Raw genomic sequence first — 18,938 nt, forward strand, 5'->3', positions numbered from 1 at the left:
TTGTCTATTTTCAAAAATTATTTTTTCAATATGCTTTTCATTACAACGTTATAAATGACATGTGCATTTTTCAAAGCTTCAAATTATTCATCATCATCATATGAAAATTGTAAGATTTTTTCTACTTTCATATAAATTTGTTGATGATCGATCATTTTTGCGAAGCAAATTGCATTAAATTTCATCTTCAAATTAAACCTCATACGGTTTTGTACTTTTCAACAGCTACGCTTCAAGCCCAACTGCTGTGCATTATTATTATTATCATTATTATTATTAATTTATTTATTTCGTGTAATCTGATTTTCACGTCAGTATCGATTGCCCCGTGTTGTTGGGTAAATTGGAAGTCAGCTATGCTAACCGGTGAAGTTTGCTTTTTTCGTCGATTCAATTCGTCGATTTTTTTTGTAAAATTATTTAAAAAATTATTATAATTTTTTATGAAGGTTTTTTTGTTTTTTTTTCTGTAACAATTTAAATTTATACAAATAACGAGAGAAAAGAAAGAAAACATCGAATAAAGCAAATATTTACAAAAAAAGAATAATGAAGTTCAAACATATGCAAATTTGAGAAATTTTGTTCCAATTGCATTCCATGTTTTTCAAAAGCGAAATTTTTATTAAAATCACAAAATTTGCAATAAATATAAAATAATTGCAATTGATTGAACAATTCTGAACGAACGCTGTTCGATGCTTGTCTTAAAACAATTGTTTAAATTTTATTAATTTAAAGTTGTCGTCATTTTAGAATGTTGCAGCCTGTCGATGTAAACGATGGGCAGGCTGTTTTGAAAACAAGTGAAAAGACGAAAGATTATGGAATTATAAAATGGCTCACTTCACGGAAGAGAAAAAATTGTTCCATCAAAAAAAGTGCAATAGAAGTTTTAAAGTAAGAAATGCATGCATATTCAGCTGTGATTATTATTTTTGTTGTTTTCGAAATGCTATTTAATCAATTTTACGCACAATTTACAAATTGATTTCATGTTTTGGTGGTTTGAACACGATTGACAAAAAATAAACTACAAAGTATACTGCTTCAACTGTAAGTAAAAGCAAGGTTTAAGGATTAATAAGTAATTAATTTATCAGTCTGCTTTTCGTTTTTTTGTTTTTTATGGCAGTTTCACGTGGAAAAGCATGAATTATATATTTCTAATAATAGCATCTTTGTTAGCTATTTTGTGCGGATGAATTATTAAAGATTGTCAAGTTCAAACAGCAAAACAATAACTGAAACTTGTTTCACTTTTCGACTGTTTGTTTAATATTACTGTCACAAAACATTTTAGATGGATTCGCTAGTTTTTCTTTCCTTTTTTAAATTTTGCCTCATCATTGCGAACAGTGAAAAACCAATTGTATATTTAGCAATTAAATTTTGAAATAATTAAGCGGACAATCATAGTATTGTTTGTTTTCAAAAAAAAGGTTCGCATTTGTAAAATTGTTCAATTCAATAAATGTTTGAATGGAATTGTTTGGTAGAAAATATTTTCCGCATTATTGAAATGATAATTCAGTTTGTTGTTTTTATCAATCGACGCAGTGGTGGATGAATTATTGTCCAGTTCCATGCGAACAGTGTATGATGTACAAATTTGCTCGCATGGATAGATAAGTTTGCCGTAGATAGCGTGGGGTTAATTTTCCTTTTGCAAAGGATGATTTAATGTGCTTGAATTTGTGAATCGATGTACTGATTATAATCTGGGCGATCTTCAAAACTTCAACATTAGTAAAAGAGTACATTTGGATTGGGGTTGTTTATTTGTTTGTTCATATTTATTAAAAAGTAGATCTTCTGGTTTGCTTTGCTTTTTCATGCATTGCTATGTACTGAACAATATTTTAATATGCGAGAGGAAAATCAGTCAGCCGTCTACTTCTTCTTCTGCTATTTTAAGTTAATAAACTTGCCACGTTTGATGGTCAACAATGCTTCTTCAAGCACATTGACAAACGAGGCACTTATGCAAATAGCCGAGGAGCAATCGGATTATGAACGCCAAGTCGAATCTCCATGCCAAACCTGTCACGCTTTTGCCCTTGCATTTTTCAAGGTTCAACAAAATTCGATCGGTCGAAAGATTTAGGATTCATAAGCTGGCGCCACTGGCAGATTCGATCTTCTTCGAATCTCTTCACCCTTGATCGATTGGCGCCTGGATCTCTTGAATTGGAAACGCGATTCAAATTTCCCATCCTACGTCGCCGTTGTCGTCGTCTATTTTCAGAAATGCGCGATTTGCAAAAATCAATCTTCGACGCTTCCAGGCCAATCTGGTCAATGTTCACCACGTTAAGCTTAGTCTCCGCTGACGCGACCGATTAGCACCCCGTGCACATCTTCCACACCCACACGACCCTACTGGCATGAGCGATGCTACGTTCTAAAGTGTACGTATTTGTTTTCTTTTCCAAGCGAGGTAAATGGAATATATTTAAATTTCTACAAATTCTACGTCTACTCTCTTGGGGAAAGGGTATTTGCAAATTTCAATATCTCTTCTCCGTTTGATCAGTTAGTTCTAGCAGCGATGAGCATGTTAGCCTGTTGGAACAGCTGCACAAACTGCATCCCGACAGGCGTAAAATGAAAAGTAATCATTCAACTTTTCACAAAATCTACCTTCCAAACGTGCGCAATGTTTCCAAGAAAACCACATCATTTCCCATAAAACAAGAAATATCAATTTCAATCGATTGCACACGAAAACACATCCGGTATGAAATTGGTTCAATGAGATTTGTTTTTCTGCAATCTATTCACATAATTACAATGAACAATACGGGATTGATCAAGTAGTGATCAAGAAGTTTGTCGACTCAATCGAATGCAAATTTTCAATCTCTGCTTTTTTTAATTCAGTGTTTGGATTAATTTTCAAATACAATTCACGTCAAAAATTGTGAATAAAATCACTACAGACAACTGAGAAAAGATGTGAAAAATAAAATAAATGAACAAAAAAAAATAAACAGTTGTTTTTTGCACGTTCAACTGTATCACTCGATTTGCAGATTGGAAGATGTGGAAGAGGAGGGCTTGAACGACGACGGGCCGCGTTCAGCCACACCCACGGACGCCAACCAGGAACGGCCGACGCCCGTCGCCGAGCCGAACCTTCTCCACACTACCCACCGGCGCCAACGACTGCGGGTCGGTTCGGCGTTCACCACGCCCACGCTGGCTGCCACACCCGCCGGCGCGCATCCCGTCCGCGGTCCGGCCGGTCGTTTCAGCCTGATAGCCCAAGGCCACCGCGAATCGGTGGTATCCGCCTTCGGAAGGAACACGCTGATCGCTCGCGACGTGCTCTTCGGCCATCTCACTCGTTCGTCGTTTCTACGATCCGGTCGAACTGTAGCCGAAAGTGCCGTCAAAGTAAGTAGATAAAATGCTAATGATCAAAGCGGGGGGAAATGGGGAAAATTGGGGGAAATGCACGCAAATTAGGCTCATTACTTCTGCTGGATTACGGTCGATCTTATTTCGGATGAAATCATTTCATCTTTTCCCCTTTCGCACGAGCTTGTTCACTTATTCCGCACCTGGCCATATTTCACACATATACTTATCTTATTCGACAACATTATGCAAATTAATTGTTGATGATAATTGTCCAAGTCGACCTATCTATTTTATCAGATCTAGCGAGATGTTTGATGATTTGATGATATTGAAATTTCTGCGTCGTTTTACAATCGGCAAACTTTAAAAAAAAGTAAACTTGAAATTTATCAATCGAACAATAAATATAATATCGAACAAATTAAAAATAAAAACATCAATTGACAATGTTGATTTGCAATTGAATTTTCTTTCTCATTTCCATTTTCTTCTGTGTTCGTTTGTTGATCCACTTTCAATTATCACTTATAAATGAGATTCATTACTCACCGTCAATATTTAATTGTGCAATTAGCGTTCGAACATAAAATCAAAGAAAACAAAAAATATCCAATTTCTTCATTAAGACATGTAAATTTTCATTCCTCTTTTCCAATATTTGCATATCTAGAGCTCTAATTGGTAAACATTGGGTGAGAATTTTGTATTTGTTAATTTTGAAAAAAAATTTTTTTCCCATTTATTCGATATTCGTTTGTAATGATCAGTTTGTTGTAAAAATGTATTTTTTTTTCTTGTTCGACAGACAAAAAGAAAAATCAATAAAACAACCATCTAATAAATAATAATAATAATAATAATGTACTGCGGCATGCGGTACACCTGATTTCACTTGTTATCACTCGAATTCGTATTATTATCATTGATGTATATGGATGTGTGTATGTCTTTGGCAAAATGAGAAGCGCAGAACAAGCACATCGATCCATTTGATCATTTCTGATTGATTTTCTTTTTCTAATAATAATTTTCTCTTTTCCACGAAGATTTTTCTCTTGTAAATATCTACAGTTCAATTGTAATGGAATAAAATAAACGACAAGTTTAATTATTGTTATTAATTGAATTGAAATTGTTATGTAATAAAGTATTATTTTGTATATATTTTTTTTCAACTTTCAAAGCAGCCGAGCAATCAGGTGAAATAACGCTGTCAATTTAGCAGCAAAGAATCGAATTTGATGTTTCAATTAATTCTTATGACTTTATGATTTTTCTTTCCTTTCTTTTATCATGTTCAAATCAAATCGATTCGGTAAGATAAGTCACCAGTAACCAATGTTTTACTGTAATTTTTTCAATTTCAAAAAACTATTACACCTGCAGTATTACAGTAAGATGATATTAATGTATGCAAGGTATATAATTGTTTTTTTTTTCAAAAAAATAGATGAATTTTGAATTTTACAAATTATTGATATTGTTTTTTGTTGTTTAATTTTTTTTGATTTTATTTCGATCAAATTTTAAGCTTATCGAGATTAATTCGTTTGAAAAGTTATTTATAAATTGTTCATTGGTGAATTATTGTTGTTGTTGTTGTTCGAACATTTAATACTTGTAGCTTTGTCAGAGCTTATGTGAAGATTTGAAAATTTTTTTTTTCAAAACAGCACAGCATGCAGCCAGCGCGTGTGTTGGGAAATTTATTTTGCGTGGGTGTTTTTGAATAAAACAAACGTCGCAAAGTTTGTTCACAATTGTTGGGGTGATGCTTTTGTGAAAATCTTTTCTTATTTTTTTTCTTCAAAAATTCCACAAGAAAATTCCATCCGATTCGGTTGAGGAAAATGGTTGGCAAAAGAAAATTGAATTGATGTCATAATTAATTCGGCCAAATTGCTTCTTTAATTCAATTCCGAAATTCGTGGACAAAGTCGGATAAGAAAAGGGGCGTTGGCTTTATTATTTTTTTTTATATTTTCGCTTTCTGTCGGTCGGATTTTTTCCTCTTCACTGTTCTATTGTTCATTTTGTCTTTCCATTTTTGACTTTTTCCACGCTGTGTTGTTTTTTATATTGTTTTATTGTGATCTCTGCTTCATCTTCTACTTCATCCACTACATGCGGTTTGATGGGATTTGAAGCTTTTTCCAGCTGTTCCACCAATCGACTCGTCTGCTTAAGTGAACTGACTGACTGACTTGCTTGCTTGCTTTTGCAATCGATTCCTTTTTGTTGTTTTCTCAACAAGGTCAGTCGGTATAGTAGTGGTTTTCAATTTTATTTCAATTCAATTTATAATAAATAACGTCGTTTACTTTTTTATTTTTATTCGTTTCATATTCCATTTTACAATATCCACAGCAATTTATTCCATTTTAAGCTTTTTTTCAAATCATGGACAAGAAAAATAACAATTAAGCCATGCCGCATCAAGATGTATGGAAGCATTTTCACGATGTGAGTTGTTATTTCTTTTCTTTTTTTTAAAAGAAATTTTTTTTCTCACGATACAATAAATTATTCAATAAACAACAACAACAACAGTGCATCGGCATCATATTTGCATATTTGATTTATTTCAATTTTAAGTTGGAATTGTTGAAAATTGGTTTTTTTTTCTTCTTCTGACATGACATTGTTTATTTGTTTGTTTGTTTGTTCTTTAATCTTCCATTATTATTATTATTGTTGTTGTTTTGTTTAATGGTTTTTTAATGAGAAAAAAAATCTAACTTGTAATCGTCATCGATTGCAATTTCACCGGCGGAAATTTGAAAATTGGCAGAGTTGATTTGGAAAATTGTGTTTTTTTCAGTTTGATCACCAGACGGGCAAGTGAAAGTGGTTTGAACTGAAAATTACCAATAAAGCCAATCGTAAAGTTGAACTTTGTAAATGTTGGCTAATTTTCTGCTTGTTGCCAGTTTGATCTTGACAAAAATCAAATTCGGTCATTAATTGGAAATATGCCTGCGTGTAAATGCATGCGTCTGCGTGGTTTGATCACGCGGTGCAGTAAAATAATAATATCCAATTTGTGTAACAATTTTCTTTTGGTTTTTTTGCTTTTATACGAAGCTATCAAATTTGCATAAATTTGAAAAAGATTATTTTTTTCAAATTTTCACTTCTCATCACACGTCAATTCATTTCATTCGTTTATACTTTTCCAATTGTTGACAATTCAGAAATTCTTTCAAATTCACCAACATCTCAGGGAATATTTGCATACAAATCGCATTTCAAACCACCAGACACTCCAGGCTCTGTGGGCGGTCCCAGTGGTTCGTTGGGAACAAAGTTGCGACCCGAGCGTGTGATATTTGTCCACTCGGCTGGCGATCTCTCGACGCCAATGACCATTATTCCATTTGGCATACTGATTCGAAGAACGCCGTTGGGGTGGGCCGGGTAGACTGGGAGGGGGAAAATTTGAATAAATTTGTTGCACGTTCAGCATTCATTCTTCTCGGTTGGTGTAATTTCTTCACCCGATCACCATGACCACTATTTTCAATAAGATGATTTTTTTATGATAATAAAATAAATATTCAAACTGTATTTATCATTTTTACAATTGTAATTTTCGTCGAAAATAATAATTTTTCATCTATTCATTTGGTGAATGTGTCATTTTTCTCTGTATACTCACCCATTGATTAATTAATATGAATCGAATATTATCATTCAAATATAGTCCATTGCCAACATTTGAAAAAGAATTTGTTTTTTTCTGAAATAAAGACAAAAGGCCAGTTACTATAAATAATAATAATTTTCTATTTATTCTTCTTTAAGCATCATCGATTGAAAATGACACTTTGCTCTTTGTCTCTGCTTGTGTGCAATATGTATGTATGAATGTACGTATGTATGAATGTATGTATGCATGTATATGTGTGTGGTGACGTCGTCGTGCTATCGCATGCAATCAATAGAAACAAAAAATTCTTACTTCTTGAAATGGAAAATTGTTCAGCATCTTTTGCAACTTTTTTTACATTTCGTTGTTATTAATAATTTCTTTTTTTTAATGCAAATATTTCCAAAACCCAAAACAATACAGTATTCTGTAAAGTAATGATAATAATGATTGATTGATTGATTGAATGGGGAAAAAATTATTATTCTGCTTAATTATGAGAAAAGTGAATGAAAGAAATGTGATGGATGATAAAATTGTAAAATTAAAATCACCATTATCCTTGTTATTCTCTGGAGATGTTGATCCGCCGACGGTGGTGTGTGGCCGTGTGCAAAGCTGCTGTGTGCTGATTTGTGCGAGTTAATTTTCGTGGGATGGTTGGCGCTAGTAGGTCCGCGGCAGTGTGATCAATAATACCCCCGTACATCTATATCTATTCAATTTCTCCTACTTTGTGCGCCAGCTGCGTGAGAAGTTTCTGACTGACAGCCGGCGCAGGCTTCTACGCTTTGTCACAGCTCACACACCCGAACGGCAAATGTTGGAATTTAAAATTTAAAATTCACCGGAATTGTGGAAGAAATTTTCAATAATCGTGTGGCTTTTACGAAGAATTCTGACCGATTGTAGATTTTTGTTATCGGCAGTTTCAAAAATTGCTAACATTTGATAGAACAAGCACTCGAAGCGAGCAAAGCAACAAGCAACTTTTGAAGCAACAACTTTTTTGCTATTTATTCTATTTTTGATCTTCTCCTCGCATATACATGTAGCTTAACATGTATATACATACATATATATATATGTTTGTGTGTGTGTGCGTCCCTATACTTTTTTATGAGCTGTGGAATGTTACTTGTTGAAGATGTTATTCAAACTCAACAATGTCAACGTTGCATTTGAACATATCTACTACCACCATTTCAATAGATGAACAAAGAATACATTTTTAGAGCGAGAAAATTTAAATTTCCATTACAGCAAAACGAAAAACAAAGCAACACAAAAAAACATACCTCACGTTATTATTGTTATTGTTATTGATCAGATTGGCGTAAAGTACAACTATTATTATTATTATTATTACTGTAGAATTATGCAGGAATGCCTGCTTTTTTATGATCATCATCATCCATTTGTTATAAACGGATGAGCTTGAAATCGTCCTGCTCGATACGGCGCGAAGCATATCACGGCGTTGTTGTCAACTCTGGTCAACTGTCCAAAGTAAGCTTTGCTTATTTATTATTAGTATTATTATTTTATTTCTTCAACTTTGAATTTGAATGAAAATCTGAATCCAGTTTCCACCTTTTCTGCAATGACGATCACATGCACAACAGAAAAGCTTTTTTGACAATTTTCAACTTGACAACAGACATCAATTTGCATATCATACACGTTATGGTTGTTTTTTTTTCTTCTGAAAAATGAAATAAGAAAACAATAATTTATTCTATTCGGTACGAATGTATGCCTATATATCAATGCATTGATGCAGTGGAAATTGCGATGGAGTTGGTTGATTTGAACACAACAAGTTTGTAACATATTTATGACGAGCGTACTGTATTGATTTCAAATTGAATAATTCAACAATAATCGTTCAGTTTATTCGAACAAATGAAATTGTACAATTCTAATTTTGAAACTGCACAAAATCGTTTATTGAATTTATTCATATTTTTTGGTACAAGTAGTGTAGAATTAAAAAAAGTAAATCCGATCTTGCTAGCATGTGATATTTGTAATTTTATTACAGTCCATGATAGCTGTTTTTCATATTTAATTTCATTTTACAGCCCAATGACATAACGCATATAATGTACATGATCTTTTTCATCGCGACAACAGTTGGTTGGCAATAGTTGTAGTTGTACACTTGAACTTTCAACAAACTTCAATGCAGGATTACGAACAAGGATTGAAATATATACCAAATGCACATTGTGCGTGTGTGTGTGTGTGTGAACAATTTTTCTATTCATTTATATAATAATCTGAAATATTTTATTATATAAAAAATAATGCACATAATGTGTTTCATGAGATATTATTTGAATAGAAAAATATCATTATATATGTGGCCATTTATACTTTGTGTGTGTGTACATATTGTTGTTCCATTGTTTTCATATTGGGCAAATTTGATTTTAATTTCATTGATGCAGTTGGTCAGCTATTGAGATTATTCTATTTTATTACTTTTCAAGAATAATACATTTCAATTTCATCATCTTTGTTCTGACATTTGTTGTGTGCATGGATGCATGAAAGCACCGTCAGTTGTGTTTTTGTTGTTCAGCTAGCCGCCTAATATAGATAGATATAATATATAGATTGGATTGATAATATACGTGACAGATGGACAACTGATTCGCTTGTCCAGACGTGTGAAGAACATCAGTATGCAAAGAATAGTATATGTTCATTTTGAAATCAATATCTTCATAAATGGCAGGCATATTTATCTTTTCCATAAAACAAATAAGTGAAAAAGCATATTTTTAGATGATGATAATGAAGAGGAATAAGAAAAGAAAAAATATATATATATAAATATTTCATTTGACTATTTTGTTATGTCAATGTTGCAAAAGAATAAGAGAATAAGTGAGTAAGTGAGAGAAAGAGAAAGAGAGAATTTTTAGTTGTGAAAGTCGGAAAATTAAGAAAACAACAACCACGCTCAACTTTATTTGTGTAATTGAGATCTTCGAATGACACTTCTTCTTCGACTTCAGATCAATACCATACGCCACTGGTACATCTTATTAATTAAAGGAGAGAAAAAAAATTTCCCTTTTAAAAATATTTTTATAATAAATTTACGAATGAGAATATGTTATTGTTTTGAAATTCCGACAAAAAAAACAATAATAATAAACATTTGATGATCGGGTTACTTGATTTTCCATATGCAAATTTTTTCAACAATTGTATTAAAAAAACAAAACAAAAAAATAAAATAACAACGATATTACTGTATCGAATGAGCAGATTTGTGTGTGTGTGATACAGGTTGTGTAAATTTTAATAGAATTGTTGTATTTTTCCGAAACGTCAATGTACTGTGTTATTGCTTGTAATGAACAACACTGTGCATACAGTGGTAGCGAACAAAAGTTCCGCCGTTGTGTAAATACTGTTTTGATTTGACGTTAGCTTTGTCATATTCTTCTTCTTCTTCTTCGGTGACGTGTTGGACAGATTCTGTTCGCTAAATTTGATTCTGTTACAATTTGAAAATCAAACCAACATTTGATATTTTATTGTTATCATCTGATTGTCAATTAAAAGGGCATTATCATTATTATTATTATTGTTAAATATTGTTATTATTATTATTATTGTCGTCTGACTGCGTGTGTAGTAGAAATTGCACTATTCAATTTGACGATATTATTATTATTATTATCATTATTGTTATTATGCACGTTTCAGATCGTGCGCTATTAAAATTTTTAGTGTGATCGACCGACGTCAGAATTGTGTCATTTAGAAAATGTTAACCGTAGTAAGTAGTGTATATTTTATGATATTTTTTTTTCTTAATATATATCTTATTCTTCTCTATTTATAATATTCTCGAACGGAAGTGGTTCAAGTTGTTATTCTATTCTTATCTTATCTTATCTTTTACGTACATCATGCTTTATCGAGAACAATAATGGAAAAGATTTTCTCGTGATTATGTAAATGAATGTATCGTTTCGAACAGTTCTGTATATGATATGTTTTCATTATTATATATATATATACATATAGTTTTTTTGTTCTGTTGTCAAATTGCTAATTTAAATAATTGATAAAGTGAAATTGGTCGACAGTGTGAAGTTGTCCTATTGTTCTGTCAATGTTCAACTTTCCATTTCACTTATTCATTTATTGACTTCACTTGACGCCTTTTGGCTGGCCGGTTAAGAATAACTTTGAAAGCGCAGATTGATCGGCAAATCGTGGGTGGTGCGCGTGTAAAATTGTGTTCGTGGTCGATCGAATACAAATCCCCTTGACTGGAGTGCATCTTAATTAATAACGAGAAAAAAAAGTCAAGATTTTACACTCTAAATCTGTCCAATTTTTCTGCTCATCGGTGATGTTTAGCAGATTTGATTTTTGTACGGATAAGCATGCTTCATCATCATCATTGTTCGTCGGTATTTGAATGAAAATATTTCCATTACAATTTGTCAGTATTATTGGAAGCATGGGATAAAAGTTTGAATCACTTTTTCATCACATGAGAGTCAGTGAATAATCTTATCCACGTTGTTGTTGTTGTTGTTGTTGTTGTATGCACGTTGATTTCCATACAGAGATAGTTTGTGAAAGTAGTAAAGTTTTTTTTAATAAAATATCCTTTACAAACGGAGGGAATGGATAAAAAATTTTCATTAATGAAATCATATAAACTACCATGGATGTATGATAGAAATGAAAAGAAGAAGAAAAAGAAAGAGAAATGGCGTGTTCAATGTCAGTATGTTTGTCAAGAAAGCAATCAATGCTGAACATCTGAATAATAATGAGTAGCAGTTTTGCTTTTTGATAAGAAGATAAGGGGAAGGTGCTTTTGACGTTTTCAAAAGGGAAGATTAAATTTCTTTCAAATCGTCATCAATGACTGAAGAAGAAAATGTGAAAATATATCAGAAATTATGATGATATGTCCGTCCGTCTTGTCTTGTCTTATCTTGTCTTATCTTCTCTACACTACACTGACTTGCTTGTACAAGTCATTCGTCTTTAATTAATTCAATGCGTCTTCTCGACTTGTTGCTTTCTGATGAGGTGAATTTTTATGCAATTATTATTCTTACTTTTTTTTTCTTTCAATTTTAAGCTTAAATGATAACTTGTATAGTATCGTCATTATAATTTAAACCTGTTCAATGTTGATAGTGAGAGAAAGCTGATTTAATTAATCAGGACAAATTGTTGAACAAAGAAAAACGCTCAGGCTTAATAGTGAAAAATTTTAAATAACTTCTAATTAACATCCCACTACTGGTTCTCTGGTCTTTCTCGTGTAAAATAAATATAATAAATGCTATTTTCCATTTTCTCATTTTTGTCATTTTCAATTTCAAAAAATTCTGTTTACTGTAAAATTAATACAAAATAATTGTCAATAGAATGGAAATTTTTCTAATAGATTGGTTTACCGTTTGAATTTAAGTTACAAGTAGATGTTTGCTAATTGAAAACGAACTACTTGCTTATGTATATTCTCTGTGGAACAACAGAATGATTTATTACTTTGAAATGTGTTTGATAATACTCTTGAAATTAGATACCATTACGCAAAACGACATCATCGTTTGTTGTTTGTGTTTGTGTATCTGAAGCTTTTATTGTTGATAAATTTATGCCATTTTTGAGAGCTATTTTTGCTTGCAATAATTTTGAAAGATTAATAATCGAACTGCACACCATTTCTACCAAATAAGCATACAAATCAGAATTCAATCTTTACAAAATGACGTGATAAACAATTGGATTTCTCTTGCCCAGAAAATGATTTATTTCTTTGTTCAATTGTATCGAATTTTTTTCTGTTCTTTTGTTTTTAATTCTTCTCAATATACTGAACCTTTTCCTTGAAATAAATAAACTACACCTGTATTATTTACTTATTGTACATTTTTATTTATAATTTACAAAGCTAATTCGATATTTTTTTTCACACTTTGTCGATGGTTGTACTTTAATTGTTCAAAAAGTTAGCATATTATTAATCCAAATTTGTAACTTTGATCAGCTTTTTTCAATCTAGTGTTGTTGTATTCATAGTTTTTGATTTAATTTTTTTTGTTTTGCCTCTTTTGAAGCAAATCTGTGCTATTTGGTTCGATTTTATCGCTTACGAAGCACCGTTCGTTCACCTTTGTGCGGTAAAATGATTGGTCAATCATTTATTTCATTTTTTCAATTATTGTTTTTTGTTTGTTTTTTTACTGTTTTTCCAGTTTACGATATCAATGTGATTTTCAGGTTTGAAAAAGTGATACACAAAAATATTGTTTTTTTTTGTTTACATTTTTACTTTCTCAGGTCTTTTTTTTCGACAAAACGAACATTCTTTCATGTGCAGAATTTTTTTTACAATTATGCAAAGCGTAACAAAAAGGATATTGAAATTATTCGAACAGAGATGACATTCGTTCCGCGTCTGTTTTATTAGTAGCATCGATTGCGTGGTTTTGGATTTTTATTATTAAATTTACTGGTCAGCGAACAATCGAACAAAATTGTCCCGTTGAATTTTGTTATCCAATAATTTGCATATTATCTTTTATTAATGTGAACGTTAAATTTAGCATAATTAGATTGTGAAAAACCTTTCTCATGTACGTATGCACGTACAGGTTTGTGTTTAACATTGTTTGGCTGATTGATAAATGAATTATTTTTTTTCTGTGCAGACGTTTAATTTGTTTAAACATTGCACTGTTTATAACCAACGCTTATAAGATGCATTATTGTGGATTAATATTTGTGGGTGACGTAAATTTGATGGGTGTAAAATGGAAAAAAAATTCAGTAGTCTTCTTGCTGTCTGTTGGCTTCAATCTCTGAACATTGAAGTTTAGCGGGCAAAAGTAAAATTAAAAAAAAAAGAAAAAAGTGCACGCAGTATGTTTGGTGGTGGTTGGTCGAGAGGTTTGCTGATTAGCTGTTTTGTCTGTTGGTTGGTTAAACGCTTTAAAAGGGAGGATTGATTTGCGCCTCGTTTGCTCAACTCTTGTCCTGTAAAACACCGCCAAGCGAGAAAAATCGCAGGTTGTTTTTGCACTGTTTGTCGAAGTGTTGAAGGTGTTTTTTTCCGTTCGTTGTATATTTTATTAATATTCGTGGAGCTGTTTTCATCGCCGAGCATTTGAATATATATAATATCTATAGCTCGTACAATTGCAAGTCGATCAGCATTCACAAATATCCGCAACCAAAAATTTCAAACACAGCCAACATATACATATATATATATATCGTTTGTTGTTGTTGTTGTTGTTGTTGTGGTTATTTTTCATTTATTGTTTATGAACGAAACATACAAGCGGAAAAATGCTGACCAAGAACAACAACAACAACAACAACAGTTGATGATTATCGCAAATGTATGTGAACAAGCTTTGTATTTTTCACTTCTGCCTGTGAATATGTTGTTTTTATTTTTAATATATTTTTTATTTTAAATAATATATTGGCTTTGATTTTCAGTTGGTGCATGAAATTAATCACATGGTAGCGTCGTATAAAAATATGGTCCAGTCAGTTGGCACACACTCCGATTCTGTACATTTGCGAGAAGATTTGCAGCATCTTAAAGAGCAGTGCCTGAGAACTTGTGATAGCGCCAAGAATTGCATACTGCCGCAATTGAAGAGGTGAGTTATTATTATTTTTGAATAATAATTTAACTATTTTTTTAAATATTGAAAATAGATTGATAGTTTTGATTAAACGTAAGGTTGGTAAATCAAATCCGAATGATCAGAACATGTACAGTTAAACGTGTGATGGTTAGCTGAGGGGGTGGAAAATTTTTTCGACAAATCCCACTGACCGACGGCGGTTGTTGTTATTGATAAAGTTTAAGAAATTTGAATCCAACGCCCGCGACACGTCTGTCTTGAGATTCGGCTCGTAAGCTTCCAATTTCCTCCAGGCTGGCCGCCAAATTGGATTAAGTAATCAGCATTTTGGCCTTTGCTTTATCTTAATTGAAATTCTCCTTCGACGAGGCATGGCTAACATCAGTAGCATTAGCACACAGTGGTCAAGTCGAATGTTGTAGTCTTTACGGAAAGAAAAAGCCATAAATTGTAGAATTATATATATAAGAAACTGTTTGTTTATTGTTTCGACTTGAATTTATGCAGGTAGAGGTAATTATTTGCAAATTTAAATTTTCATCAAATCATTATTGGTAGTAGTAGTAGTATTAATTGTGGTTTATTTAAATTGTTATCATTTAATCAAGATGATTTATTCAAAATTTGAAAAAAAAAATTTCTTTGATCGATACATCCATCCATCCGTCGTACATGATTGAAATATTTTTCTAAAATTAGCATTGAATAATGTGATTAAACAAATGCTGAAGTGGTGGTGGTGGTGGTTGTGGATTTTTTTATCCCCCATTTTCCTTCATCTCTCTCTCTTGGATCGGCCAAATTGCTCTGAATATTCTCAAAAATTGAACAAACAGCCTGGTTTATTTATTTTTCAATTGATTCAATCAGCCAAAGTCACTCGGGTTGAACATGTTGAAAAATTTGAATAATTGCCATTTTCTTATTTGTTTCCTATTTTTGAAAAATTCAATTTCAAATTGCCTCCTCAAAATGAGCAAAATTGCCATCTTTGCCATATTTCTCGTCGTCGTCGTCGTCGTCGTCGTTCATCACTGCCCCTGTATGAACGACGGTTGTAGGTGTACTGTGGAAATGCTGGCATTGGTACAATTTTTTGAAATTGGAGGATTACAAATTGCAATTGAAATTCATTGAAAAACACAAAAAAAATTGAATGTGAGCAAAACAGAAATAATTAACGCGTGAAATGCTTTCATATTTGATTTGTTGTTCGATTTGCTTTAAAAAATAGACAAAGAAAATCATATTATGATCATGTATATGTTGCTTGTCTGAGTGCTTTTTATGCAAATGTTCACTGTTGAATATACATTTGCTGAAGATTGTGAGCGTTGTTGACTGCGATGATGCTATTTGACCGCTTATAGTTACTCAGTTGTTTTTTGAATTTACAATTTCAATTGATATTTTATTGTTACACAAAATAAATTTATTTTAATTTATAGTGAAACCCGTGAGCCGTGTCATAGCTCCGAGTTCACGAAACATGCCAATCAATTCATCGGGTCTGTTAACCTGTTTATCATTGAAATGAGGCGGTGCAAAAGTCTGTGCAGCCGATTTGTCATTTCACTAGGTAAGAATTAACGATATTTATTCAATATTTCAGACCATTTATTTACAACATCTTTTATTTTTTTATTTTATCAAAGTTAACAAACAATTTTGCAAAAGAGGAGAATATTTATTTATTTTTCATCATTTTTAACACTATAGCATCATATTCTTTCTAATAATAATAATAATTGATATAAATAAATGTGCATCTATATTTAATTGTTCATTTTTCAAGCAATCGAACATGAATATACTGTTAATAATAATGGTTTTTTGATTTATTGTTGAAGTAATTTTTGAAAAAAATAAATCGATTAAAACTAGCTGCACAATATTGACAAAAGGTTGTATTTATTCTCAGTTTAATTTTAGAAAAGAAATATTTCCTTTCAACAATTGTTGCAATTCTTTCATCTACTGTGTGTTTTTATTTTCCAATTTTTCAATTAAATACGTAATCTGTATTGTTCGAAAGGTGATGATGTATTTATCATCATCATCATCATTGTTGTCGTCGTTATTATCATTTTAATTATTAGTAATTGGAAAATGATAATTGGAATTTTTCACATTTGACAAAGAGTATATAATATTTTTCATAACGTGAAAAATTCCATTTTTACATGTATTTTGGGATAATGATTATATGATTATTTTATTATCGTATCGTATCGTATCCTACCTTGTATAGGGGTTTTGAAAATCGATAGAAAAGAAAATTATTGTCCATTGAATAAAGTGAGTAGTGGAAAAATTGAGTGCATTGCTTGAGAATATTATAAATGCAAGTAATCAATTTTGTGTGTGTGTGTGTGTGCGTCTTGTGCAGCTTTCAATTTATTATAAGCAGGCTGGAATTATTATTATTATTATTATTATTTTTCAACTTTTTCTTTTTTTCTACTCGACTGATTACTGGTGATGAAGAAGCAGATGTTCGACAATTGTTACCAATAGTCGAAAATAAGAGAAAGCCTTTGAATCACCAAATCCGTGTGACGACTTTTGTTTTTTATTCAAAAATATGCTTGCTGACTGTTGAATTTTTTCTGTGCACTGTTTAACATTGACATTATCCGTCAGCTGAATTGAAAATTAATCTGTTGTAATATTTTTAATAATTAACTTTCTCTTCCATTTTTTTTTCTCCTTCAGATTCTCACGCTGCTACTACGGCGCCAGAAAGCAGCACAAATGCCAGTTCGACAATTCCTGCCGACGTATCCCGGTGTTCGAATGATTCGTACCAAAATTGCAGCAGTGTGGAAATGGAAAAATTTTCCAGGTCTGTAGTATGCGTATGTTGTGGATAAATTTGTTTTTCAATTTCGATAATCTTCTACAGGGATCTTGCAGAAGCGGAAGCGATTTTAGAAACTCTAGAAAATGCAATAACAATCCACTTTTCAACAAGTATGCAGTGCAATTTTCTCCAACTGATGAATGAATGAATTGGAATTATTATCTTGTTTTTGCTGTAATTTTTCAGGTAAAACTGATCCGGATAAGCATGTCGTCAACACCAAATCAAGGCGTAGAAGCTGGAGAATTGGAAAACTGTTTGCAAATTTCAAAACAAGTTATGCATAAAGAAAAAAAAGGAAAAGGCTAAAAAACGAAATGGAAAATTGTTTTTCTCACTTGCCTTTCAGACTTTATGGTGCTTGAAGGGAGAAATTATTATTATTACTTTTTTTGTATGTCTGAATTTGAAATATTTTTTTAAAAAATAAAACAAGCAAAACAATAAATGGAGAATAAGAAACAAATGCTGTGCTCACCTTATTTATTTATTCATTTATGCTTTAACTGATGGAAATTAATGCTTATAAATGGAGGTGTGAAGAAACGATTCTTGCTTGCTTGTGTTGGTGGAGATTATTATGGCAGACCGCGTTATTCGGAAGCTGGAATTTTGCTGTTCGCCAAATTATCAACAGCAAAATAACCGTCTTCCAAATAAAATGGCGCCGATCAAGCATGCAGCAAGCTTGCACGAGCAAAATTATTTTCCAACAAATTTCCAAACGAGGCTTTTTCATTTTACAACACTGAACTTCTTTCTCATCAATCAAACTATATCAGCTAATCTGAAATCGACTGAACAAACACGAGCAAATAAACAAACAAACAAAATTTTTCTGCGAAAAAATAACAAAATTACGAAAAAGATCAACAACAATTGACCAATTTGTGCAATAGAACAGTATACTTTATTTAATATTTTATTCATAATTAGCAACTTTTTGATTGTCGAAATATCATATCATTCATTATACATAATATTATCATTATATATATATCACTGACAGACTCTGATAAGAGAAAAATAAAACTTTCATCTTCTTTGATTTAGCATTCATTAATCATTTACTACAGTCTGTGCAAAATGTCTGACAATCACTTACTTGAACCGTTCTATTGATAAAAATATCAAGCAAAGCAGAACAAAAAATACAAAAAAAAAATCTACCACATTAAGTATTTTTAAATTTCGACAGTTTGGAATAACTTGGTACTGGCTTCATTTTTCCAATGAACAATAAATAATATTATTCAACAGTGTCAGTTGGACAAATTATTATACCAATAGAATAACGATGGAATCTCTATTTAAAAACAAAAAATACGTAAATCCCAAACTACAATCCAAAACTCAAACTCTGTATAAAATAACTAATATTATTATTGGAATATTTGAA

General features: G+C 31.7%; 3 protein-coding genes across 3 annotated transcripts; all 3 read left to right on the forward strand.

Moving 5' to 3' along the window:
• The first annotated feature begins 1,867 nt into the window (after positions 1–1,867).
• On the forward strand, positions 1,868–6,787 carry Tsp_11794 (hypothetical protein). The gene is made up of 3 exons (XM_003374159.1): positions 1,868–2,074; positions 3,036–3,399; positions 6,561–6,787. The coding sequence occupies exons 1-3, from the start codon at positions 1,868–1,870 to the stop codon at positions 6,785–6,787; spliced, it is 798 nt and encodes a 265-aa protein (XP_003374207.1).
• Positions 6,788–14,340: 7,553 nt separating this feature from the next.
• Positions 14,341–14,813, forward strand: Tsp_11795 (conserved hypothetical protein). The gene is made up of 3 exons (XM_003374160.1): positions 14,341–14,418; positions 14,522–14,688; positions 14,747–14,813. Exons 1-3 carry the CDS (start codon positions 14,341–14,343, stop codon positions 14,811–14,813), a joined length of 312 nt encoding a protein of 103 aa, XP_003374208.1.
• A 1,156-nt stretch (positions 14,814–15,969) lies between these two features.
• On the forward strand, positions 15,970–18,184 carry Tsp_11796 (conserved hypothetical protein). Its single transcript, XM_003374161.1, has 8 exons — positions 15,970–16,009; positions 16,125–16,184; positions 16,472–16,504; positions 16,609–16,655; positions 17,392–17,525; positions 17,582–17,649; positions 17,726–17,815; positions 18,075–18,184. Exons 1-8 carry the CDS (start codon positions 15,970–15,972, stop codon positions 18,182–18,184), a joined length of 582 nt encoding a protein of 193 aa, XP_003374209.1.
• Positions 18,185–18,938: the final 754 nt, after the last annotated feature.

This window comes from Trichinella spiralis, assembly GCF_000181795.1.
Source record: "Trichinella spiralis strain ISS 195 chromosome Unknown Scfld6, whole genome shotgun sequence".
Lineage (NCBI taxonomy): Eukaryota > Metazoa > Nematoda > Enoplea > Trichinellida > Trichinellidae > Trichinella > Trichinella spiralis.